The following is a 27,428-nucleotide window of genomic DNA, read 5'->3' on the forward strand; positions in this document are numbered from 1 at the left end:
TCTGAAAAAAATCTTATCAAACCAACAGAATCCTCATATGGGTAGCAGATACTTGGAGAGGAAAAAAACACTAAAAATGTCCATTTCAGTAGGGCTTTTGTCTCACATAACAGTCCCATAAGCAAAGCAGCTGAATCTTCTATAGGCTTGCTGCAAAACTGGTTGTGTAACTGTACTCAGAAAATCTTTATCAGTGATTCACTGGCAGAACAGAGCAATGCACCTGCAGGGATCTGTCTCGGGTCTGCTTCCATGAAGATGTGAAGGAACAGCTCTTCCTTTTCAGACCTTGGTGTTTGCATTGCCTTTCTTTCCAATTGACTTTTACAGTGTTAGTACAAAGATCAGATGCTTCTCTGCTAGTAAGATCCTCGCTCACTGTGAGCATGCCATGTGCCATCACTGTTTGGAGTGAAGACCACAACCAGAAGTCTAGAGCTTTTCAGTCTCTTTATAGTTTACTCCACAGAGTTGGCAGGCTAGAAATACTTCTAAAAAGGGATCTAGGAAAAGCAGATACCTTCTCCCACACCAACTTCAAAACATTTAGTAAGCTGGTGCAATGCACAGAAGCATCAAAATATACAGAAAATCCCTCAGCCAGACACAGCTGTGATGGGGACAGGGGAGGCAGGAGGGGCTGTAATTCGGGTGGCAGCTCCCAGCACAATGATCTGGCACCCACAACCTCCAGCAGATGCAGCTGACCACTAAAGGAGACAAATGACATGTAAGTGCTAAAGGAGTTTTTTTATTTTTACATGGATTACATACCATACAGTGTGCTTCTTATCAGACCACACTGTAATAACAAAAAGGTCAGTCCATGACTTGAGCGGAGACCAGGCTAGCTGCAGTCACATTAAACACAAATACAGCCGAAATACTAATTAACTACATGGAATTTACTCACAAAGATCTTGGGTGATTGACTTGCTAAAGGTGAACGAGAACTTGGCTTGCCCAAACACTGCTGCAGACTCTCATCTATCCCATATTCATTAAAAACAGTTGTAAAAGGGGATGTTGTTGTTGCAGTAGAGTTGAACTCCCAGATCCGAACAGAAACATGGTTGAGAGGGGGGATGGATTAGATACTGGACTGATAGTTTGCATAGATGGGAAAAAACCAGAGTGAAAAGGGGTTACAACTCATACAGAGGGAACCTCTTGAATTTGTGTGTAGAAGTATTTTAGTAGTCATGCAGCTTAATGTCAAGTTTTAACAAGCAGCCCCAGCACCATGCATAAACAGAGCCGAAATGCTGTGAGTCCTTCACCTCTATGGTTACCCAGTGATATCTGTGCCAATGGCTGCTGCTGCTACCCGTGGGTTGGGATGGCCAGGCAAATCTGAAACACCGGGGATCTTTTCCAGGTTAATTCCAGTGTTACGTGACTGTGTGCTTTATCAGTCAGAAAGCCAGCTGCCTCCTTTGTGGCTGTACTCCAGCGAGGGACAACTGGTGGAGTGTGATGCCATGTAATAGGAGCAGGTTTAGTTAAACAAAGAGTCTCTCCCATTAGCTTTCTGAAAAACAGTTGACAGAGAGGCTTGCTGGTGTTGCCCCTCTCCAATTATGGCCAAATTAGGCTCTGAAGCAAAAAGTTTTGAAAATATAATATACTTTAGTGAATGTGCCTTGAACTCTCTAGGTATGAGTTCCATCTAATCATAGCTGCTTCCCTTTGAGCCGCCAGCCTGCTTGTAGGGAAGGCATGGAGAGCAGGCCAGCAAAAATGTGAATTATTTATGTTCCTGCTGAAAGCATGAGTCTTGTCACTAGAGCCTTGCTTGACTGAATGGATCTGCAGAGGCAGTTTCTGTAGCAACCCAGAACCTTGTCCAGCAAAATGTCGCCCAGCCACAGGTAACACAGAACAGTAATAAATGTCTGTCTGGCTAGCTGAAGGTGACACAGAAGTGCCAGAGTAAAATATATCTGGGTTTTGAGTCCTCCAATCTCCCAAGACCCACCAAGATGTCATTTCAGAAGGTGAGTTGGTGGCATATCAGCTTGGGTACCGGTAACAATCCAGCTGTGACAACACAAGGTTTTGAAAGATTACGCAGTCTTTGTGGGAACTCAGCGAGTCTTTAGCACCAGCAACACAAGTCAGGCTCTTACCGGCAGTCTAGCTAGTTAAAGTCAGTGTAAATAAAGATGTGGTTCCCAAAAGCCTACTGTCACATCTTCGGGTGTTATATCTACATAGCAAATACTGGGTTTGATAATATTGTCCAAAATATTTCAGACATCTGGTTTTTATGCCACGGTATTTAGTGTAAATTGACAAAGACAGGAATATGTGGATTCAACAGTTTCTTCTCTATCTATCCTCAGGCTTTGATCCTAGCTTGTGGCTGTTTGTAGTCTGTCTGCCTTCTTGTAAAGATCACAATGAAAATGTTACGGAAATTACAAGCTGTCAGGACTATCTTGCAAAGCTTTGAAGGGCAACACAGGTTAGTACATTTGTCTAGACATACTAAACATATTTTTCAGTGTGTCAGTATTTGAATTTTTCTTAATTATCAACCTATCAAATGATGTTTTACTAAATATATTCAGCTTGTCTTAAGAATTTCTGAGGCTGTGAAACCCAAACTATATGAGAAAACTTACAATATGCAGAGTTTCCTAAGTACAGAAATGTTGGCAGATGCTTCCTTCATCGTGCATCTCCAATTCAGCCCCATTCACCACCAGACACTGGAAGAGTAATCTGCAATTTTTTCTGCTTTCCTGAGTCTGTGATTCCAGTGCTTCCTACATTTCAACCTTACGAACAAAACTAGGCCCTCCGCATTTGGAGTAACCTAGGTGCTTAGCTCTAAACAGGAGATAATCCAGTTGTAAAAGGCTTATGGTTATTTGGTCAGAGGTCACCAAGGTACAACTCTAAATGCGAATAAAAGTGAGGGAAGCTGCATGAGACCTGTGTAACCTATACAAGGAGTAACCTGACTGGCAGACAACGGAGACCTATTTAAAAGTTTTGCTGATTTAGCAATACCAGGACTATAACAACATTCACCGATCAATAGACCTTTGCCGGGAGCAACCTGCAGATGTAGTTTCAATGGCAGAACATCCTTTGCAGTTCTGCTATAAGCGATGCATAGTTATTAAAGCAACTTAAATTGGATCTCGTCTCTAGGAGGGTTTACCCGCTCTTCTACTGTAGCTACATTGGCAAAGTTTCTAGTCGAGGCTGTTCTACAAATCAGCTCCTGAGGAGTGTGAGGCTGATGACAGCAGAGCTGCTTTGGAGGCCTGACGAGAGCGTAAAGCTTTTCACCCTTTGGGAGGCCCACAGAGAAACACTGTCTGCTTCCTTAAGTGAATCTCGGCTGGAGAACAAAGGACTTCAGCTCATATACAGAGGGGTAATTTACATCTCATTAAACCAATATTTAAAAATCTACCCTGTGTTTGTTTCTTTAGTGTCTGTGTTTTTCTTTTCAAACATGTCAAAAAGGATGCATTTTCAATTAATTTTTTTTACTTTTCAAGAATGAAAAGCAGCAAGGACATTTCTGGGTGCCTAGAGATTTTTTCTATCATTGCCTAGCTATAAAACAATTTAAAGGAATTTTATTAAACTTTTTAAGAAAATTCAGCTCAAGCATAAACACAAGTATAAGTATTTTCAAGTACAACTACAGATGTTTTGGAATGTAATAAATTCTTGAAAGACTTCTTACCTTGACATATTTTCTCATGTTGTAATATAATTTCACAGCTATCCAGCAAAACTTCTTTAATTATCAGTTGCTGGTGATTCTCAAGCCAAGTGTGCTACATGTAGGTCTAGTCTAGAGGCTTTTTAGTGGGTTTTATGCTAGCAAGCCCCCTAGCTGCCTCTATAAAAAAAACCAAACCAAACCTTTAACTGACAGCTATGTCAACTGGGATAAGCAGCAGTGGGACATAGGTGTACCAGAAGCATTTCTAACTAATTATTTCAGCAAAGCTGTGATTTTGATAGGAGGTGGTTTCAAGAACACATCTGAAGCGTGGTTTTGCAGGCATAGGTAAATCCACACTCTGCACATACTGCCGGTAGAAAACAATTCCTGTAATAATAAATGATTTTTCATTAGAGAGCCCAAGGATGGACTCAATGGGTATTTCTGTGCCACTCTTAATGAGCCATTTCAAGATCATTTTTAGGGCTTGGACTGTTCACACAACTCATCAGCATGGGGGCCTCACAGGCAACTTCTTGCTAACAGCCTGTAGACCTTGCTGAGATACTACAGGCTTCTTATGGAGACCAGTAAAGACAAAGTAGTAATATACTAAAATATTGGATCTGCTCAGGCATGTAGGGTGTACTTGGTCTCAGGGAGCCAGGTGTGTTCTGGAGGGTAGCAAACTGCTTTGCCTCACATCAGGCACAGTTCTTTGCTGATTAGTAAACAGCAAATCTGTTTTTGAAGGTGGCCTTGGACCACATGACATCCTCATCAAGGCAGTTTTGCTTGTATTATGGGTTTTGCTCCTGTAATTAGTATGAACGAGCATTCTAACTTACAAATATAGTCATTTGAGGAGGAGCAAGATTTCCCCACCCTCACATTCTCCCCCCAGGAGCAGAACAATATGTACTGTTTTTGCCAAGTAAACTGAGTTTACAGTATGGCTTGATTCCTGGTATGTAATTAATATTCTTTATGGACAGTGTGTCTTTAAATAGCTGGCTAACACTTACACCAAGAAAAAGTCTTGCAGCCCCAGCTTTGGTTGGCCGGAGACAGAAGCTTCAGTTTCATTTTCTTATCTTGTGGAGACACACTGTAAAGGCGAAATCATGTGTACCATGTACGACATTTTGAGGCTCACAGGAACAAACATGACCATAGAACTCAACGGGCAAATAAAAGACGCTGTTGTGTTTCCTGTCCCCTCTTCCCTCTTCTGAAGGTCACATTTTTCAGAAAGGGGATACAAATATGAACACAAAAACTAAAATACATTTCTACCCAGATAAAATGGCAAACAGCACCTTTTACCAGTAACTTGCCAGGTCTCCATTTTTGCTATCATTCTGCTATATTTACAGAATATATATATCTAATTTTTTAGGTACATATAATTCGCATTTTAAAAACGATCTCACAGAATGTGTTTTTCAAGGTATGTTTTAATGAAGCATTCACCCATGGCCTACTTTCAAATGCCGACAGTTCTCCACAGTTAATAAGTAATATGCAGCGCCAGGGGAAAGGAACAGCTATACCTTAACATGCTTTGCAAGCAGGGTAGCTTCCAAGAGGTACCTTTGGGCAAATCTCATGATCGAGAGCAGGTTTTGTTACTTTTGACTACACCAGCTCTCTCCTGGTAGTGGAGTTGAAAAGGAGGAACGCTGCTCCGGGCTCTGTTCCGACCCAAACCCACTGGTGTGAGGGGTGACCGGTGAGAAGGCGCAAGACAGCCGGCCACCACAGGAGGAGGGAGGTCGGGCTCACTCGCCGAGGCCCATGAATTCCCACCCGGTAGGGAAAATCCTGTGTCCTGGATCGGCTGGCGCCGCACCTAGCGGCTTGCCGGCCCCCCCCGGGTCACACCGGCCCACCCCCAGCTCCTGTGGCACAACCCCCCGGCAGAGGCCGAGGCCGGCTTTCGCTGACAGGCCCTACCTGAGTGCCGCGGCCTGTACTAGCACGACTCGCTTCGCCGAGGCGAGCGGTTTCTCTGGTACGGAGCTGCCGGCAGTCGCCGCTCCCCCCGGTGCCAAGGGGCCGTTCCCGGGGCGGCGGGGGGGGGGTCTGGGGCTGTGTGAGGCGGCGAGGCCGCCCGGCAGCGCCGGCCGCGGGGCCGCCCCAGGGCGGTGGGTGGTGGCGTTGCCAGGCCAACGGCTGACCCAATAGGGAGCGGGAGGCGGGGCCGCGCGGGTAACGGCGTTGCCACGCCAACGGCTGAGCCAATGGCGGGCAGGGGGCGGGGCCGCGCAGTCACGGCGGCGGTCTCGGCGGAAAGGCGGGATCGCGCGGGGCACCAATCAGAGCTGCGGGCAGGGAGGGAAGGCGGTAGGAAGAGGCGCAGCGGGTTAGGAGCAGGGGAGTCGGGAAACGCAACCAATTGCGAGTCGGGACGCCGGGGTGAGAGCGGGGCTTTAGGGCAGGAGCCAATCGGAGGGGGCGAAGGGCGGCGCTAGCCAATTAGAGGCCGCCGTCGCGGTGGGCGAGCCAATCGCGAGCTGAGCAGAGGGGACGCCGGCCAATCGGGGCGCAGCCAGCGAACAAAAGGGGCTTTCCAAACCGCCGGCCCCTTTCCTGAGAACAATTTCACATGACGCAACGGTTGGAGGAAGAGGTTTGCGAACCGTAGCCGCCGCCGCCATTTTGTGAGCGTTGAGACTGAGTCGGCGGCGGCTGAAGGAGCGGCAGCGCGAACGGCAGCACCACAGCCAGCGGGAGCCGCAGCCCGGAGGATGCGGTAGAGGAGCCCAGCGGCAGCGGCGGGGGGGGCGGCATCGCTCGGCGGCGGCGGCGGCAGGGGATCGCGGGGAGGGGGCTCTCGGTCGGTGGGTCGGGTCCTGGTGCGGGCCCCGGTCGGCGAAGCATGTCGGCCCCGGAGAGCAGCGCTGGTAGCAGCGAGGCCCGGGAGGACGCGTGCCGCGATTACCAGTCGTCGCTGGAGGACCTGACGTTCAACAGCAAGCCGCACATCAACATGCTGACCATCCTGGCCGAGGAGAACGTGCCCTTCGCCAAGGACATCGTCTCCCTGATCGAGGCGCAAATCGCCAAGGTTTTTATATTCCACCGACTACTACTCCTACCTATACTGCTGGGGGGACCGGCCGGGGCAGCGGGCTAGGGCGGCCTCGGGGGTTAGGAGGAAGGGCGCGGGGGAGATGGCCCCCGGGCGGAGCCGGGCAGAGGGGCGGCAGGAGGAGGAGGGTAGAGGGAACAGGGAGAGACAGCGAAGCAGCGAGGGCGAGAGACGGAAACAGGGCGAGAGAGAGGGGGAGGCTGGGGGGGGAGGCAGCGGGCCGGATGGGGCGAGGAGGCCAGCGGCGGGGTGGGTATGGCCGGGCTTGGGGCGGGGGTCGGCGAGGCAGCGGGGCTCAGGGGACGTGGAGGTAGTTGGGGGGAGGGTGGCGGCTAATGAGGGGGCGAGCAGAGAGAGCCAGGATTCCGACGGAGCTGGATGGAGGGTGCCGGGGACTCGGGGCGGGGAGGGGAGCGCCCCGGCCGGGGCAGTGGGGAGAGGGCCAGGAGGCTGCGGCCGCTGTGGGGGAAGCAGGCGGAGGGGAAGCGTGTCTTAGGTGGGATCAGGGAGCACGGGGCGAGGCGTCGGGGGCTCCTCCTTCCATCGCTGAGCTTGAGGCTGCTGCTTCTACCCTCCACCCCACAGGGAGCAGGGGACTCGAGGGAGGGGAACAGCCCCCACACCACCCCGTTCGTAGCAAGGGGGAGGGTTTGGGACTCGCCCCACCAAAAGCTCTGGGAGGGCAGCGTGGCTCGCGATTTAAGCCCCGTGTAAATACCAGACACAACATGGCGGCCTGGCAGTGACTGGGCAGCAGCACCTCGCCCTTGTAGCTGGGCTTTCCCCCTACATGGAGCCAGGATTCAGTGTCTCGAATCTGGTGTCTAAACCCTTGTATTTAGCGATTTCGACAGCAGACGAATATTGCGATCATTAGAGAGGGCCTGACTGGGAGATACTGTGGAGGGTTGGGGTTTTTTTGGGGGTAGTTTAAAGGAATAAAAATAAGGTTAAGTTTATAGCACGCAAATTGTCCACTTCTGAAGGGCTAAATGTAATGACTTTTAAGTATCAGTTAAGGCTATTTTCCCAGTGCGGTCCCTGTGAGGTATTATTTTGCGGGGGGTGGGCACCCTTATCTTATAGAAAAGTTTGTGGGTGAAAGGTGATCTGTTCCGGATAGAAAATTGTGTGTGGTGGTGATGGGGATTGTTTTGCTCTGCCTGATTAGAGAAAATTCTGTGGGCTTGGGATAATCTGTTTGGATTTCAGGTGATCTGTGCCCTGAGTAATGCTAGCGTTGTGTGCGTATTTAATTTATTTTGGCTAGAGAAGTTTATTGGTTGAGGATGGGGAAGAAGAAATTCTCCCTGACTGTAGAAACTGCAGCAGCCTGTAGGATCCTAACATGGCGTCTGAAAGGCACATGATATAAAAAGAAGGGAAAGAGGAGGCTCCCTCTGAGCCCAACCCAGGCAGTTGCTGACATCAGTCAGCCACAGCACATGGATGGGGGTTTACAGCACCTTTTTAACAAGAGCATTTTGTAAGAAAAGGGTTCTTCTTTCAATTCCCCCCCCATTCGTGCCAGTCACCCCTCCCCCGTTGTTTCCCTTGCTCCCTCTGATCTCAGGTGTTCAAAGGCTTTTTTCCTTTGGCTTTAAATCGTGGTTTATAATGGTGAGAATTGTACTATCTTAATGATGGGGAGGGAAGGATCTCTTAAGTTATTTAATCTATCTTTCTATCAATGCAGGATGGCTTTTTAGTGTTCCACAGACCTCTTCCAGTCTAGTTTTAAATGCTGCCAGTGGCCAAGTTTGGCCATTCCTTGGGGAGGTGACCTCATAATCTAATAGATCTCACCATTATATCTCCTAAAGGGCAGTGGATATGTATAAAATGATTTGTGATAAATATCAATGCTGTCAAAATTTTTTTTTTTCATTTCTGGGTGATTTAGAGCCTGCCCTGAAGTGTGTTTTTTTTAAAGATGTCTTAAATCCTGTATCAATGGTTAGTTTTACCTAGTTACTGTTTGTGACTGTGGTTTATTCAAGGCAAGTTTTTAGTTGTTTCTGGGAAAGTGATCTCCTTTACTAAGCCACTTTTAAAAAGTGTTGCCTGGAGACAGTTTGTTTAGTGTAAAACTTGAGTGGTCTGCTTTACAATTTAATAAATGGTTCTGAAATGTGTGACTGGTATTATAAAATTTGTGAATAAAAAGTGTGAAATATGTATTTGTCTTTTTATTTACCATTGTATAGTGCAGAATTTGTTTCCAAGACCCATTTTGTATACAAGGTTGGTTTTTTTAAACAAATTTTTGCACGAGTTTGTGACTTGGGGTTCAATTGCCAGATATGATTTTAAACTTGAAATCTTTTAGGAAACTAATAAAAAAGAGCCACACATTTCCAACAGTAGCTTTTCTACATTATTTGAAGGAACAGTGGGAATTTTGTAATGAAGTCTTTAATATTATGCTGATGAGCTCAGAGTTAGCGTTCTTCTGTGTTCTGGTGATTATGCGGCGCCTCCCTGCCTTTTGGTTAGTGTCATGTGGGCACCTTTCTTGCTAGGGGATACTGTATAGACCACCTGAAAACAAAATACATTCAAGTCTGGGATTCCCTTTTGTGGTTATAGGAATATGTACTAGATACCTTGACATGATAAACATTTCCAGAAGAGAAAACTTAAATATTCCAACCATATTTAAGTCATGGTTCTTAAAATGTGACACCTGAGTATCTTATATTTGAAGCAGGGTATGCTGCTGAGCTTCTAATTCTGTGCCATAGTTTAAAGTAGGCTTCCGTACTAGATTACGGTGCTTCCATGTGTGATTACTTCTAACAGTCTGATGCATAATGAAAGTGACAGTTAAACTTGTCACGGTGCCTTTGCTACTAAGTGATTCCCCAGCATCTCAAACTTGAAGCTTAGCTAAGTATTATGAGCTACTTCCATACATCGGTGAAATGGAAGAATATGACATACTGTGTCAGTAGCTCCTGGTCATAGGTACTTCTGAGACAGCTCTTTGTTTCCGTAACAGCTGACTTTAAAAGTCAGAAATGGTGCACTGTCCTTTCTAATAAAGGCAGACATTCAGAACTTAAAAGTTAGTAGTTTTAATGTGCCATTGTGCACACTGCTTTAAAGAAGAAACCAGTATTCCACAGACATTTTAATATTAAGTAGCTGTAGACCCACAGTCTTTGTTTTTTTGAGGCCAGAGAGATGCATTTATTCTAACACTGTTGCATATTAGCTTGTTTACAGCTCAGTATTACATTGTAGTGTGAGATAGGCTTTTAATGTGCTGCAATTAGTTAACTGCATTTTTCTGTTGTCTTATGTACAAAATACACCACCTGCCTGTTTTTACTTTTTTTCAATATGCTCAAAGGCAGTGACACCCCACCCCCCCCACCCCAACTAACAAGGAATTCTACCCTCTTCAATATTAAGTTTCAGGTCACAGTAAATTAATACACATTTAAGGGCGAGGAGACATTGCGATTTACCCATATAAAAATATTGTTGACTTGGTGCCCTTCTGTGAACCACCTTAAAGGGGAAGGAATTAAATCTAAAATTGTAAAGCAAGAGCACTTCCACACACTTGTCTGGACAACGGGGCTGCGAAGTAAGGTGTCGTTAATTAACCGAGTAGCCTATCCTGTTGAAAATGAGCAGTGAGTGAAGTTATTCTGGTTTTATCCTGAGCTTACAGGATGGTGAACAGGACTTAAAGTATTATGAGTGGATGCTCTTCTAAGGGGATCACGGTCAACACACGGCTTGTGGTGGTGTCTTTCATGTTGTCCTCTTCAACAAGTCTGTGTACTTGCTGATGTTTTCTGGAACTTTGCTGTGCCTTCTGCTTTGTGAAAGCCAACGGTGGGCATTAAAATCACCCTGATTTGGGCCAGTAGTGCTTTGTGTACGTTAGAAGTCGCTGTAGCGGTCCAACGTCACCACACTTCTATCGCACAAACTTGCTACAAGTTTTTTGAAAATGGATTTTAAAAAAACCCCAAACAACTAAACAACAAAAAAACAAGGCTTCTCTTGTAGCAAAGATGTGTCCAGAGTTTGAAGACTCCCTTCTGTGAAAATCATGGTTGCAGTTCCTGAGCTTGTCTGTGTATTTACCCGGTCGACTAGATGATTGAGTTTTGTCTGCATTTTGAACTTTGTTCTGACTGTGCATTTTTGCATGCACTCTGGAAATCTGAACTGTCACTATCTACAAGTGCCAAGAGAGAATGGGACTCCTTGCTCTGTCCGTTTGGATTACAGTGAAATATTTGTTACCTATTCTGCGTGTAGTTTATGAAAAGACTGTTGATACTCGACATGTAATCTACGGCTGCAGAAGTTCACTAATTTGGGCTGTTCGCCAGAAGTCTGATTTGTGTTCTGTGAAATCCAGAAAAACAAGCATTCAGGAGGTTTGAATTATGAACTATTTTTTAGAAGTTCCTTGAAGTGCTAACGATGGTTTCCTGCTAAAGTTACTTTTTCGAGTGGGTTTTGAAAGGTTACACTCAGTACACTAGCGGCAATACTGTCTTGTGGGCTGCTTTTTTCTTCTCCCCCCCCCCCCCCTTTTTCCAAAGCTTTGATACGCAAACAAAATAATCTAAGGTGTTCCTTTTTTATGTGATAGACCCACTGCGTTATACTTTGAACTGAGTATCGATTTTCCAGAATAAGTTTTTGTATAAACAAAAAATCCCAAGCCAAATCCCTTGGTGTTTTTAGTGGCAACCAAAAAGAGAGGTCTGTATTTCTGGGATTGGTAATCCCTTTATTTAAAAAGCTTAAAATATGTTTTTGTTGTACTAAACTTCTCAGTTTCTTTTTATTACTCCAGGCTCCTGCATCAGAGAAGCTCCCTGTTATGTACCTTATGGATTCCATTGTCAAGAATGTGGGAAGAGAATATCTTACTGCATTTACTAAAAACCTAGTTGCAACATTTATTTGTGTATTTGAAAAGGTATATACACTTTCAGAAAAGTTCTGTATTCTAAGCAAAATTTGTTCCTGGTAAAATAAATACATGCTTTCAGTTTTGGGTTTTCTTGGGTGGTGAACTATACAAATTGATTGTTTTTTATAAATCTCAGTATGGTATCTATACTGTGGAGGATTATTCCTGCTGCTATCAAGCACGAAAGTTACATGTTAGCTGAAAGATGCAAAGTCTTACTTAATTTAATTTGGTTCATAACCATCTGTAATTTTCCTATCCAGGCAAGATTTTACTAACAGTATTTTGGTTACCGATTGCTTACCTGGATGGACTTTTTGTAGTGTATAAACCAATTAATTATGAATTGTTGGTTTGTTTTTGAGATAGTCTTTATGCCAAGAATAGACTGAGAATCAGTTTCTTGTGGATTTCTCAGAGCTTCTCTCTCTGTAGTTAGATTTGTCTGATTTATTTAATTCATGATGTGCAAAATGAGTGCTTAAACTGAAGAGTGAATAGCACTGACACCTTATTCTCTCCTGGTGGTCTGTGATTTGAAAAAAATGCTGGTCGGGGGAACGGGTCTTAGAATGTATTGCTATATTACATTACAAACACGTGTTTTAATTTCATTCAACATTGAAAACTGCTGCCATATCTTTTAATTTTTGCTCTTAATCTTTAAACCCAGTGAAGCAATTGTGCGTATTCCTCAGTGAGAAAGGCAAATCATAGTCCAGTTTTTGGAAGGCTGGGCTTAAATGGGTTTAAGTTGGATCAGAAATGAAGGGTTAAATTCTGTGGTTTCCTGTATGCTATAAGAAAGTGGCATCTCATATGAATGAGATGAATGGAGCTTTTGCATATTTATCTACCATTACATATCAGTGAGGATCTGAGATCCCAGTATGCTTTATACGTGGTTTTCAGATGTAAGATGCATGATGAAATAAGGAATAGAATGTAATAATGACCACAGAACACTTAAACTCCTGTGTGTAGAGTAGATAAGATAGGTAGACACTTGTATTTTCAGTACTAGATTGTGAATGTTCTTTTACTGAGTTGCATTTAATGTTGCAGCTGAAGCTCTGGATAATAACTAATTTTCAGAGTTTTATAGGTTAACTGTCTACTAAGCTAACTAGAAATATTTAATTAATGTGTATTAATTAAATGTGTAAAGTAGCAGTCACTTCTAATAGCTTAATTGGTCGTGTTAAAAGATGCAAGTAGAACTCCAGCACTGACATTGTTAAAAATTTTGTTTTATCAGTAAATGGTCACTAAAGTATCTTTAGACACTTGATGAAGTCAGAAACTTCCGCTCAGTCATTTCTGCACCTTTTGCAGTGAACTTCATACCCTCTCATTGAAAATTGTATAGAGGCACCCCCCCCAGTAGCTAAATATGAATTATTTTTGTTGAAGTTCCTGCTCCTCCCTGAAAGAACTTACAAACTTTCCAGACTATTCTTTGTCTTGCTGTAACATCTTAAAAATAAAACTGCAGCAAAAACCATCTACATAGTCAATGATTGAATTGGGATATTGGCATTAGGAGAGCTGCACATGTTTTGTCCTCAGTTGTTTTTCATTTATTGTTTAATTGAACTACTCAAGTTATGAGATGACCTAAATTTTGCTTTACTGTAAATTTCTAACTTACCTGTCATGAGATAATCCAAACTAATTGTTTGTGAAGAGGTAAAATGGGCACTGGTCCTACAAGTGTGCTTGATCTGTGGCTCACAGATGGGTCTAATTTTGCATCTGGACTGAAGTATAATTGACTTCATTTTAGCTAATACCCTTTTTGTTGCATTTGTTGGAAAAAAAAATCCTTCAGTGACTAAACAACTGAGCAAAACACCTTTTCTGTTCACAAAGTTTGTTGTTTCCTGATTTGTTTATCATTGTTACACTCCATTCAGCACAAACACTTTAATAATGTATTGTCTCAGAGGCTGTTGCCTTTCAATATTTTTGTTACTGTATTTTTTCCACAGAAATTGGGCAAGTAAAATGAGAATTTTGGTAATGGAAAAGTTGAAAGAAAATTCTCAGAGAATGGTAATACACAATAAAACCTTCAAATGGCCTTGAAACAACAATTCTACATTTGAACTTCTGTTACTCGTTCCGTTGGTATAGACGTATGATCTGCACTGCTTATAAATTCTGTATAGCAAGTTCAATGTGTTAAAATGCCAAACTGTTGATAGAAATAGGAAATAAGTGAAATCTTAAGTTCTACAGAAAAGTTTAAGAAATTGTTTTATATTAACTTAACAAGCCATAGAATTGTTTTATTGTTTTAGGTGGATGAAAATACTAGGAAAAGTTTATTTAAATTACGCTCCACATGGGATGATATTTTTCCTTTGAAGAAACTATATGCACTTGATGTCAGAGTCAACTCATTAGATCCTGCTTGGCCAATTAAACCTCTGCCCCCAAATGTGAATACTTCTAGCATCCATGTGAATCCTAAATTTTTAAATAAATCGGTAAGTCTTTATGCCTACTGTGTGAACAGATGGTAATACGTGTAGTTTTCATTGTTTGTATGCTGCTTTTTGACAATTTAGTATATTAAGAATGAAGTAGCTGACGTTTATAGACAGGTAAGAGGAATTTCCGAATTCAGAATATTTGGTGGGTTTGGTTTTTATATTTCAAAACTGTATTCTAGATTTTTGGAACACTGATTAATTTATATTAAATCATGTACACCTGTCACAGCAGGCAAATTCCAATGAGGCAAAAGTTTCAAATTCTTTTAGTTATATTTTGCATTAAAAATGCAATTTATAACTGTTATACAAACTAAGTCACAGTACTGGATCATGATAACAGTTCAAGGAGGTGGAGTTAGTTGATTCCATCAGGATTTTAAATGTAACTTTTTTTATTCTGTTTTTAGCCAGAGGAATCTACTGCACCTACCTCTGCTGTCACTTCTGGTGCCTCTACTCCTCCAGCTGTTCCTGAAATACAAAAGAATTTGACACAGGAGCAACTGATAAGGCAGCAATTGCTTGCAAAGCAAAAGCAGTTGTTAGAACTTCAGCAAAAAAAATTAGAGCTGGAGCTGGAACAAACTAAAGCACAGTTGGTGAGTAAGATAGTTGATGAAACTTTTATAGCTGGGACTCACTTTCTTTTGGACAGTACTTAGCTATACTGGTAACTGCCATACATTATTTTTTCATCATGATAGAGAAGCATAGCTATTTTAGGACTAGAGCAATGCAAGTTGATCTGGGGTTCCTGAACAGTATTTGCTACCTAAAAACCTTAAGGGTTACACTCAAAATAGAGGTTAAAAAAAAGGGAAAGTTCTTGGTTTTCTGTTTTTAACTTCTCTCCAAAATGATGCCTGCCAATGATCCTTGTCTTCCACCTCTTCTTGCGGCTTGCAGCAAACCAGGCTTTTCCAAATATATTTGCTCTTAGAGACCAAGGAAGCGTGACTGTTGGAAATAAAGGCAGTTTCCTCATTAGGTCAGGTTGGTTTGATGCCACCATCTGAAGATGGTGGTTAAGCTGTATTTTTTACATGCGTAATTGAAAGTCTTGCTATGTTGACAGTTGATGGTACCAAAATAAAGCATCTTTGCAGTGTAGAAATACGAAAATTATATCAGATAGTTGGCAGCTTAGTTGCCTTGAGCATGTGGAATATATAGGAAGACTAATGCTGTAACGAGAACATGTGCCTAAGTAACATGTTTTGCAGTATTGACTTTGTAGTACTGATTTTGCATTATATTGAATTTGATCTTATGTAATGGTACTGCATTATTTTAGCACTTATGATTAGCAATTAATGGGTCATTTGAGTTAAATGGTTGAATCTCATAACTTTCAAGACATTTCTATTTATACTTTTGGTTTCGAGACAGACTATGATCATCCTGGGGTAGGAGTTATGTCATGCAGATTAATGCTGGATTTTTTGCTATTTCAGGCTGTATCTCTTAGTGTTCAGCAAGGATCATCTACTATAGCTTCAGTTCCAGCACCTTCCAAGCAACACATGTCTCCCACACCTCACATGACAGTTAAACCACCTCATCAGACTGCTGTGCAATCCGAAAAAAACAAACCATCCCCAAGTCCTCCACTTCATGATATCAAAATAGTAAATAGGGATCCCCGACTTAATAGGATGGCTCAACATTCTTCTCATGCTAAAGATCAATCTCATAGGAAAGAATTTCCACCAAACACAACTAGTCAGTCTGATACCAAGGCAAACAAAACAACACAGGCTGAAAAACAAAACTCAACAAAGCAAGAAAAATTGAAAGCAAGTGAAAAAACACAAAAGAAGGAACTTGACCAGTCAGAAGCAAAATCTAAATCACCATCCCCTTTGAAAAATAAGCTACCCAATCCTAAAGATACTAAAACCCAGGAATGTGAAAGCACAAAAGTATCTGAAATTAGTAAGCGGGATCCAAGACTGAAAAGACATCTTCAAGATAAGTCAGAGGGCAAAGAGGAGGAGGTGAAAGAAAAGCGGAGAAGTACAGAGAAAAAAGAAAAAGAGGAACATAAGACGTGTGAACATAGACCAGTAGGCAGCAGAAATAAAGTGATTAATGGTGCTGTTCAGAAACAAGACACGACTACAGAGGAGTCAGAGAAACAGGGTGGAAAACAAGGGAGATCGAGTAATAGAAAACGGTCGCGATCACGCTCTCCTAAGGCACGGTCACCATCTACACATTCTCCAAAAAGACGAGAGAGGAGATCACCGAAAAGAAGACTTAGGAGTTTATCTCCCACTTCTTCAACTCCTAAAATAGGAAAGATACGTCAGATAGGCCCTAAGCAGTCTCATGTTGAAGAAGGCACACAAGCAGCAAGAGATGAAAGAAATTCTAATAAGAGAAATGTTAAACAAGAGGTGCGAGATCCGAGGAGAGTGAAAAAAGCCCAAGAAGACAGGCCCCAAGAAGCGGCAAGCCAGCATTCTACAAAAGTGTCTCCTGATCCAAAGGAGAATGCAGAAAATTGGCAAGGATCCAAATCAGGCAAGAGGTGGAAATCTGGTTGGGAAGAAAATAAAAAGTAAGTTACTATCATTTAAACGACTTCTGTTTGAAGTCAGTGGAAATTCTACTGCTGACTTCAGTATAGTTGGCTTTGGGAGGCAATGTTCAGGTTGTTAAAATTGATAAGTTTAACTTACTTCTACTAATGAAATACAGAAATGATACATACTTAGATTCTAAGGTGATAGTGCTGGTTTGCCATGATCAGTTCTAATAGGGATGTAACAGTTATGTCCTGAATAAAGGAGTAATCTGTATTTTAAATACATTCTTGCTTTCAGCTCACAGCAGAATGAAGAACACCAAGCACTTGGTAAATCCCCTCACCAAAGACACCGGGAAAACTGGCCTGCTGGCAAGGGAATTTTATCACCCCGAGCACCAAAGCAGCAGCACCGCTTAAGTGTGGATGCCAATTTACAGATCCCCAAAGAATTGACATCTGCAAGCAAGAGGGAATTACTTAAGAAGGTAATATTGGTAAATCTGTCTTCATAGAAGTATCCTGGGTATAGTTTGCTTTTCTTTTCTCTTTGGAAGTCTAAACTTTAACTTTATATTCTAGGCAAATGAACGTTTAACATCTGGTGAAATAACACAAGATGAGTTCCTCATGGTAGCTCATCAGATCCGACAGCTGTTCCAATATCAGGAAGGAAAGCACAGATGTAATGTCTGGGATAACCCTACAGAAGAAAAATGTGGTTTGAAGAAGAAACCTCTTCTGTCGGATGCAGAACTAACATATTATGAACATAAGGCTAAACTAAAAAGAACACAAGTTCAGCATTCATTGTCAAGGCTTGATCTGTTGGATCCTGATGATATTTTGGATTATCATATACCCGATGCATTGCTTTCTGGAATAGAATGTGAGCAAGCAAAAGCCAAGCGTGGAGTACAGTTCGACAGAAAAGAACCGTTTGGAGAAAGATCAAGGAGACACTCTCCTGTAAGTGGCACTAACAGACCTTTTGCCGATAACCTCTCACCACTTGAGAGTCGACGAAGACTTGAGGAACAAAATGCTACTAAAGGAGCAAGAGGTTCTAAGAACTTTGATCCTTACGACAGCTGGGGAGAGTCAGATGAATTTAGAGATGCTCTCAGACAACAGGGGAAAAGCACAACAGAGTTCCAGAAAATAGACGGTGATGCAATCTGCAGATTTGATAATCGTGAAGACAGACAGCTTCTTGGGCAAGCTGGTATGTGCTTTTCTTTATTTTAAATCTGTTAAGTAATTGGCAACATTTTAGTGACTGGTTATCTTGTTCGTTCTGGGTTTTTTAGGTGTTCGAGAGGAACCAAGATCACCATTCAGTGAACGTTTCAAAAGAACTAGGTATGAAGATCCAGAGAAAGCACCATTTCCGGAAAGTCCAGGATCAAGATTTGGAAGCATTGAAGCAAAGCAGAGGATAAGTGCACTAATGGAAGACAGACCTCTATTTGATGGCTCACCTAGACAGGCTGCTGCAAGGGTTGGGGTAGATGGACAAGGAAGTCCTTTTGTTGATGGTCCTGCTGCTGGTTCAAGTTCCAGAATTGATGGGCCACCTGGACAGGCTGCTATGAGATTTGAGGGGCCTTTGGTGGGGGCTGGCGCCTCTCAGTTTGATGGACCACTAGCAGGAGCAGGGGGAGCTGGACCCCTAAGATTTGATGGGCCACCAGGGCAGCTGGCAGGGGCCCTGAGGTTTGAAGGACCCCCAGGACAGGTTGGTGGAGGAGGTCCACTGAGGTTTGAGGGACCTCTTGGGCAGATAGGTGGGCCTTTGCGATTCGAAGGGCCTGCAGGGCAGCCTGTAGGTGGTCCTAGATTTGAAGGACCTGGGGTTGGTCTCAGGTTTGAGGGTCCCCGTGGTCAGCCTTCAGGTGGTCTCAGGTTTGAGGGACCTCACGGTCAACCTATGGGGCCTCGAGGTCAACCAGGGGGTGGTCTCAGGTTTGAGGGACCCCATGGTCAGCCCTTGGGGCCTCATGGTCAACCAGGAGGTGGCCTCAGGTTTGAGGGGCCACATTTACAGCCATTGGGGCCCCATGGTCAACCTGGAGGTGGCCTCCGATTTGAGGGGCCACATGGTCAGCCTATGGGGCCGCATGGACCATCAGGTGGTGGGCTCAGGTTTGAGGGGCCACATGGACCATCAGGTGGTGGGCTCAGATTGGAAGGACCACATGGTCAGCCAGGTGTGGGTCCTAGGTTGATTGATGGACCGGTACACCAGGGAGCTGGTGGACTTAGATTTGATGGTCCTCTGGGTCGGGCCGGTCCGAGATTTGATGGTTGTCACGCAGCTGGATTTGATGGTCAGCCTGGACAGCTGTCTCTCTTGCAAAGATTTGATGGAATTCATGGACAGCCTGGTCCAAGATTTGAAAGGGCACCTGGCCAGCAGGCACAACCACGATTTGATACAGCCATACCTCAAAGATTTGATGGACCTCACCAGCCAGCCTCTAGATTTGACTTGCCCCTTGGCCTGCAAGGTGCACGTTTCGAAAATGTAGCTAACCATCCTGCCTCAAGACTAGAAATGTCACCATATGGACAAGGTGGTCCGTTTGTCGATCATCCTGGCCAGGGCTACAATGGACCATCTCATGGGATGCAGTTCCAGAGACCGGATATATTTGATGGTTCGCCTGGACCAAATTTCAATGGACCAGCTGGCCCAGGAGCACAGAACTTCCCATTGAGAGCTGGACATTACTTTGATGAAAAAGGTCTTCAGGGTCCTCAATATGGAAACTTCAATAATATGCCAATGGGAAGTAATCAGGTAAGAACTGATTGCATTAAATGGTTTGCTTGGAGAAGTGTTTTTGTGTAGAGAATTAGCAGGTTTTATTCCTTTAAAAATTGAAGATTTTTCTGAAGAGCTGGCAGACTGCGAGCCAGTTTCAAGCTAAAAAAGTCATCCTTCTTCAGCAGTTTATATATAATTTAAGGACATGTTTTGCTATTTTTTAAGAATCTCTTTTTAAGAATTAAACAAAATAGTGGATCTTTACGATCACTTTGTAGCTCAGAATGTGACAGTGAAATTAGTATTTTTAACTTGACAACAAAACTATGTACTTGGAAGCCTGGGGTGTTTTCATTAAACTTGCACAAAAGTGAATTCTGTGATGATGAAAGATGATGTAAGTGAATATACACGATTCATTTTTCTAAGAGGTGTAGAATTAAAATGGACCAAAATAATTCTGTTTTCTTTTTCCAGCTGTTAGTACTGGTGACAAGCCAGTTTTAAAGAGATACCCATAACTTGGGGGAATTGAGAAAGATGCGGACATTGCTGAATTACAGTCTTTTAAAATTATCTTGGCACTGGCATGCTTTATGAGTTAGTTGTCTTTGCTGTTGCGTGTTAGAAGTGTTCTCGAAAGGGGAAAATGATACTTTACATCAGTGAACATGATGTCATCTCTTTCAGTAGATTAGAGATTTTAGAGAGAATTTTTCATTTGGGGGATAATAATTGAACATGAAGAGTTAACTGATTGTACAAAAGCAGGTAGTGTGTCCTGCTGACCTGTAATGGGATAAAATTTTAAATAATTTGCAAATCCAGAAAGCAGCTAACCCATTTTTATTACAAGTGTGTTATAAAAACTGTTTTTCTACCTGAAGCTTACCGTAGCTGGTTTGCTGAAAAGTTCTGCTTTAAAGATGTGTTTCATATAGTGAATCCTATTTCAGTATTTGTATAAGAATTGTAGCATTTGTTAATAGACATTTACTGGTTTCTCAGATTTCTTTCTGACGAGCTCTGTTTTGGTGAACAGGAGCAATTTAAAAGGAAGTACTGTGTTTGGAAAATGTGACTGAAGGCTCGATAGGTAGAAGAAAAGGTGTTTTTTTTAATTTAAACGTTAGGCAAAATGAATATGTGTTCTGAAATTTTTCTAGTGGGAAATGAAAATGAAGGAAAGGTTACGTAGTCATTTGTGGACCTTTCAATACCAAACTGACATGGTTCACTCCTGGAAGGAGTTTAATATATATAAAATTATTGAGAAACATCTAGAAGTTAATGATAAAATTAAAAAAACCCTAAGTTTATAATGGCATTATTATACAAAAAATACTTAAATGTTTACTTTCACAGGTTTCTCTCATGTCTGCTCAACCAGGGCCTTATGGCCAAGGTCAACAGTATTTGCCAAATCCTGGAAGTTTTGTTCAGAACCCTGCAGGTCTGTAACAAAATAATTAACTTCCTTTTATTTCTTTTGGATTGTTCTGTTTGTTAGTAGCCACAAAAATTACCCTTTTGTAATGTCCTGGTGTGCTAGGTCTGTGTGGTCTAAGGGAAGCCTTCTTAGTGAGGTGGCCATAGATGTGGTTTCTGTAGTACCTTCATCTCTTAAGTGTTTTCCCTCAAAGGGTGAAGGCTTTCATTAGTCTTCATTAACCATGTGGTTTTGGTAGTTGTGCTAGAAAAAAAAATCAAAAAGGGAAATTTTGGTCTGCTTTTCTGGAAGGCACCAGTCTGTAGGTCTGGCTTGAATTTGTCAGGGTGTGTAAACATTGCCAGTATAGGAGTGGTTAGTAATGAAAAGCTTCTAAAAACATCATAAATGGTTAAAGTACATGATGAAGTCAGTAGGTCCTGGTGAAATATTTCAGCGTAAAATAAGAAAAATACTGCATTTCAGTAAACACTATCCAGTAGAAATCTGTGTATTGGCAACCAGCTCAGATAGCACTTCAGAATACATTATGAAGGAAGCTGTTGCAAGGAAAGAAATTAGCCAAGGACTAGACATAAAGCAAAGAGAGTTGGTAAATAACTTGAAATAAAAAAATGGAAGAAACAGGAGGCAGAAGGAAGAGTGTGTTGTGAAATATGCTGATAAAAGTGAAGTAAATTTCTAATGCTAACCTGTTGTCTCCTTGAATGTCGATGTTTTTCCCCAGGAGCCCTTCCACATTCATATCCCGATAACCACCTTGGACAGCTTGATGTCAATGAATTGTTTGCTAAACTGCTGTCAACAGGGATCCTCAAACTGTCAAAAACTGACTCCACTTCAGCGCGTATGTAGATCCATTACGTTCTAACTACTTAGTTTATCCACAGCTGAAGTGTAAAGCTAAGTATAAGAACTTCTGTGAACTCCTGCACTTTTTTTTTTAAACTGAACTTTTTTTGGGGGAAGGAATTTAGTGCATGTGATGGAGTAAATGCTTAGTATCTGGTTTAATTTGTACACTTCAGCTATCCAGAGCAGTCAGTTTTGTCTTTGATGCGTTGCCTCCGTTACTCAGATTCCTGTCAGTTTCTGAAATATTTCTGCGTCTCTGAAGACTGAATTTTAATGCCAAAGACAGAGGTGAAATACTGTTTTCCTGATTTGAAATTCTGAGTAACTTGCAGTATCTTGTATGTTTTTTTTAATGATGTTAGAGGATGACTGACTTGGCTATTGCACACTTGTACTTTAGCGTAGTCAGATCGTATTTATTAATATTCGACTAAAAATAACTTTCATGAGCATGTCACTTCTTTCTGATAATGTACTGAAACTTTGATAAAATGGTTATCTTTATGCTTTCTAGAAGTGAATGAAACATCAGCCCAGCCAGCTGCTGAAGAGGAAGATGATGACCAGAATGAAGATCAAAATGTTCCAGACCTCACTAACTTCACAGTTGAAGAACTTAGACAGTGCGTATAGTAGAATGAATTTACAGTGTAGTAAGAGTTGTGACATGGTAGTATCTAGATAGTTAATCCAAGACAGCTGAGAGCTTTTAAAAGATTATATGTCACTTTTTTTTGATGTTAGCCTTGAAGAACTTGAGGGAGGAAAAAGAGGCAAAATTAACCTGGGAAAACTCTCTTTACACAAGTTGCATGTTGTTACTTAATCAGTAAGGTTGTGATATATACTGAAGCCAGTGTTTCTTCCTTTGTTACTACTAATTTTACCACCTTTGTGGTAGTGTGCAAAGCTGAGCCAAATGCGAGTCTTGCCATTTTATGCACTATTAGGTGATGAAGCTAGTAGGCATGAAACAGAGCACTAGCGTGTTTCTCATGAATAGTTAATATGAACCCGTTGTTTGTGATTTGAATGTATCAATTGGTTGTGTTACGAAAATCGGGAAGAATTTAGCTATATTGTGTGCTTATCTTACAGTACATTCATGCTTTTCCTCCATATGTGGGCATATGAAATGACTGAGAAACTTCTTACCTGTTTCTTTTCAAAGAAGTGTTAAGACTTTTTTTTCCCTTCTTGTAGGCGCTATGATAGTGTTATAAATCGACTGTACACTGGAATTCAGTGTTACTCATGTGGAATGAGGTTCACTACTTCACAGACAGATGTTTATGCAGATCATTTAGATTGGCATTATCGTCAGAACCGGACAGAAAAAGATGTTAGCAGAAAAATTACACACAGAAGATGGTACTACAGTTTAACAGTAAGTAATGCAGTATATGTCTTGATAAATTACAGGCTGGATTCTGTGTTTTACTTGTTTACATGCTGTAGGATTGCAGTTGAAGTTTACATGGTCACGGGAGTTGGCCTTTGGTAAACAGTGATGTCTTAGATATTTCAAGTAGTTCTCAAATGCCTGTCAAAACACAAAAGTCAATTGTATGATGAACAATAAACAGTTTGAAGCTATTGGTACTGTTTTCATCGCACTGAGGATGAAATGGAAATCGAAGGATAGTGGTTTTTCTGAAAAAAGCTTTTTTTGAAGTGTAGCATTGTGAGAAAGCGTGCACTGTGCTCATGCTGCATGTGAGGAGCACTTCGGTTTTAATGAAGTAAGATCTATTAAATATGCTACTTTTGGGATGTCTTCTCTTCCTGCTCCAACCCAATGTATTTTTTAAACATTTCTGGCTATTCGTCAGTGTCTGAGTGTGAATGAAAACTTTTTCCTCAGGACTGGATTGAATTTGAAGAAATAGCCGATCTAGAGGAGCGTGCAAAAAGCCAGTTTTTTGAAAAAGCTCATGAAGAGGTGGTGTTGAAGACACAAGAAGCTGCGAAAGAGAAGGAGTTTCAGAGTGTCCCTGCTGGACCAGCTGGAGCAGTTGAGGTAAGTTCCAACTTGCCTTTATTAGCCCAGATACTGAGAATCATCTAATACTTCAAGGAAGTTTACAGCATTCTTTCATACAGTGGGCTATATGTAGACTGAAGTCTTGTTCTTGGACCTCTGTGCAACGACTTCGTAGGTGGTGTATTTGTGTGCGTAATGGTTGTTTTGCAGGGGCAGATAGTAGTATGAATCTCCTGTAGTTCAAAAAAATTTACACCCATTGGCATCCCACCGTTTTAGCAAAATTGAAATGGGCAAAGTGTGTTAATTTACTGAATGTTTCTGTAGAAAGAGTAAATAGAGCAAGTGAATTGGAAATAGTCCTTTGTCATTCAAATTATGATGGTGTTTACTGGGTTTTTGATACCTTGACCCAGAAATTTCTTTTTCATTAGAAGATGGGCATTAGGACAAAGTAATATCTCAATCTTAAAGTAACTACTAGATATGTATTTTGGTAGATGAATTGGTGTGGTAATCAAATACAAATGTTAGTAGCATTACAATTTAGTTTTACAAACTAAGCCTCTAAGAAACTAGCTATCAAGCCATGAAGGCCTTAGTTTTAATTTCAAAAAATACCTTTTGTGCTTCATTCTCTGAGGTGATTATTTTGCACAGAAGTACTAAAAATGTTAATACTTCATCTAAAAGTTCTGCCTTTTTAATTTGAGACTCTCCGTTAAGGGGAAGAGTGAAGGTAATGCCATAAATAAAATCAATTAAATACCTGTACTGTATTGTCTTAAATGACAGTAAAACGGCATTAGATGGTTACAAAGTGTTTTGCTGAGACTTCCTAGCTAAAAGGGCAAAGCTTACCTTTCTCAAGTGACAGCAATCTTGAAGGCCAGACAATGATCATTGTGCAGTCTGCAAGCTATACGCAAAGAATTTTTAAGTAAAGTTTTCTAAAGTTATTTTTAAAGTGTGGATGAAAGATCATGTTGTAGTCTTAATGTATTTATCTTAATTTAAAAGACCCTTTTTTGACTGTTACTAGGTTCTTGAAGTTAATGTGTTTAGTAAATTGTTACAATAACATCATTTATCTCGTTACTCCAATAACTTTTCAGAGTTGTGAAATTTGCCAAGAGCAATTTGAACAGTATTGGGATGAGGAAGAGGAAGAGTGGCACCTGAAGAATGCTATCAGAGTAGATGAAAAGGTAATCTGATCATACTTAGATGTGATACTTATTTATAGTAAAACAACCTGAAGAATTACAGCAAAAAAAAAAAGGGGGTGGGGAGGGAGGGCCAACAGTGCTTTCTCTACTGACAGATTCCCACGGTAGTTTTTCTGGCTTCCGAGTGCATAAATACCTCAACCTTCGGAAGTGCTTGAAGTCCTGGTATATCATTAGTATAGGGGGTATATCATTAGTATAGGGTCACTAACCTTCCCTTATACTGCAGTGCTAAAATAAAAATGAATGTCTCTATATATGGGTGTAGATATTGGTTCAATTATTTCTGTATACAGCTGTACACAAACAATTCCCAATGCTTACCAGGCTTTTGTATGATAACTTTTCCTAAATAAACATACACAAAATCTTTTCCCAGTTACGTTTGACACCATACTTGGCCTGTTTCTACCATTGTTTTTCTAGACAAATTGTGTGATGTGTGTAATTGACACTGTTCTGTTCATAACCAGTGATCCTGCTATAATTTATTTTTATGTATTTAAATTTTATAACAATTCTTTTTCAGATTTACCATCCATCTTGCTACGAAGATTACCAAAATGTAAGTGAATCCTTCTTCATATTCTTTGAAGGATTTTGCTTTCAGTTTGTTTGCTTGATCTCTGACTTTGCAGGGAGCAGATGTGTTCAGAATGTGCTACCTGTTTCTCTTGCCTATGACTAGACAAAGAATCGAAGGCTTTGGGCATAGCAAGTATATAATACAGAATTAGCTAAGATGTGTTTCTTGTTGTGATGTACTGTGACAGTTTGTGTGTCATACATGACTAAAGCAAAACCGTGGTTTGAAAACACATCATGCATTTATTGTTGAGTAATGTGCGTAATCTTAGGAATTTGCAAAGATGGAGTAAATGGGTGTTGGTGTGTGTTACATTTTTAAGGCTTTGGGAGTTACCATTCTCCTGGGGACAGCAGGGAATACTTTATGGTAATATATTAAGCATTTCATCCCTGCTTGGACGATACCTTTTCAAAGTAATTGTGAAAAAAGTAATGCTATTAAAGAATGAATCTGTTTTCTTAGGATCTTGATAAAGTAGAAGTTTGGATTTTTGAGTGCTTGACTGTCAACTTGTTTGCATTTTGAAAAAGAGTAAAAGGGATAAGAAGCTAAAAATTGTTTTAATGTGTGTTAATGCTACATTGACTTTCACTTTGCAGACATCATCATTTGATTGCACACCATCTCCCAGCAAGACTCCTGTAGAAAATCCACTAAATATAATGTTGAACATTGTTAAACAAGAAACACCAGAGTCCTGCGACTCACCTAAAGTCAAAGAAGAACCTGATGACACCCCTACTGCCTGTGCAGAAGAGAGCACACCTGCATCTACAGATATCAAGACAGAACCTGATGAGTCTGTGTAAATGAACTGAGGTATGAATTCTTTTTTTTACAGAAGAGCTGCTGTGTTAACTCTGGAAGGCAAATACTTTTTATATGAAATAAAAATGTTCAACTGAGGCAGGGCCTCAACTACTGTTTGGTTAATAAATACATTTTTGTATTTGAATTTCTTATTGCCTGCACAGTTTCAGGTGTCATTGTGTGAAAGTTCTGTAGATGCGTGAAAATTTAATGGAATGAAATGGTATATGTAAAAATGTACGATTTTCACTTGTGGAAATGTAAATTATAAATAAAAGATATTTTTGCTATATATGGAGTGTAATGTTTATGCACACCATCAAATGAAGTGTTTCTGTACTTTTTTCAGTTGAAATGGAATTAAAAAGAACTTTTGCTCACTAAGATTCAGAAAAATGAAAGCAAGTAACTTCCTCCAGTTATCCCATAGGTGGGTTATCAAGGGAAGCAGTGCAGGAGCTTCTCAGACAGACAACCGTACATTTACTTTCTTTTTAAAATTATTTGAACAAACTTACATATCCAGATATTTAAAAAAAAAAAAACAACAACAAAAAAAAACAAACCAAAAAGACAGTTCTGGGTAGAAGGGGAAAATTTAACAAACCAACTGGAGTGCTTGATGGTGAACACAAGTGCCAACAAACAATTAACAAACCAGGATGCCTGGTAGTTAAGACATTTTTAATGATTTTTTTTTTTTTTCAATTAGTCAAACACATAAGAATTTAATACAGCTGAACAAACTTTTCTTTACGTTACAGGGGGGAATGAATGTAAGAATGCTCATTTGAAACATGGTTAACAGGTTTTTTTTGTTGCTTATGACTGGACTTAGATGGTAAACCAGATATCCTGAGATGTTAATATTTCTTAAATGTAATAAATAAAATTAAGCATATATTTGAGTGTCAGTCTCTTCCTTTCAGTAACGGGTTTGTGTGGCTGGCATGTTTGTGGGATTGGAAATAACC

At 41.2% G+C, this 27,428-nt stretch overlaps 1 protein-coding gene and 2 long non-coding RNA genes across 22 annotated transcripts in view; 2 read left to right on the forward strand and 1 right to left on the reverse strand.

The window, feature by feature from the left end:
- Positions 1-2,468, forward strand: part of LOC142041384 (uncharacterized) — a 24,694-nt gene extending 22,226 nt beyond the window's left edge. For all 18 annotated transcript variants that reach the window (XR_012653451.1, XR_012653445.1, XR_012653446.1 and 15 more), the window contains one exon: positions 2,346-2,468. This is a non-coding gene — a long non-coding RNA (uncharacterized LOC142041384). The remainder of the gene's footprint in view (positions 1-2,345) is intronic.
- On the reverse strand, positions 831-5,898 carry LOC142041386 (uncharacterized). The gene is made up of 3 exons (XR_012653460.1): positions 5,651-5,898; positions 4,720-4,802; positions 831-4,081 (listed from the first exon to the last, which is right to left on the reverse strand). It is a non-coding gene; the product is annotated as an uncharacterized LOC142041386 (long non-coding RNA).
- Positions 5,899-6,134: 236 nt separating this feature from the next.
- PCF11 (PCF11 cleavage and polyadenylation factor subunit) lies at positions 6,135-27,355 on the forward strand. 3 transcript variants are annotated; one of them, XM_075050140.1, is made up of 16 exons: positions 6,135-6,764; positions 11,617-11,742; positions 14,040-14,228; positions 14,645-14,836; positions 15,692-16,800; positions 17,066-17,255; positions 17,350-17,992; positions 18,078-19,570; positions 20,903-20,990; positions 21,715-21,834; positions 22,360-22,465; positions 23,046-23,229; positions 23,707-23,862; positions 24,942-25,034; positions 25,585-25,620; positions 26,244-27,355. In XM_075050140.1, the coding sequence occupies exons 1-16, from the start codon at positions 6,576-6,578 to the stop codon at positions 26,451-26,453; spliced, it is 5,124 nt and encodes a 1,707-aa protein (XP_074906241.1). In that variant the 5' UTR covers positions 6,135-6,575; the 3' UTR covers positions 26,454-27,355. The 3 variants fall into 3 exon arrangements, with proteins under 3 accessions (XP_074906241.1, XP_074906239.1, XP_074906240.1); XM_075050138.1 differs by having other exon boundaries at positions 6,138-6,764; positions 22,357-22,465; XM_075050139.1 differs by lacking the exon at positions 6,135-6,764 and adding an exon at positions 7,129-11,191 and having other exon boundaries at positions 22,357-22,465.
- Positions 27,356-27,428: the final 73 nt, after the last annotated feature.

Source organism: Buteo buteo, chromosome 18 (genome assembly GCF_964188355.1).
Source record: "Buteo buteo chromosome 18, bButBut1.hap1.1, whole genome shotgun sequence".
Lineage (NCBI taxonomy): Eukaryota > Metazoa > Chordata > Aves > Accipitriformes > Accipitridae > Buteo > Buteo buteo.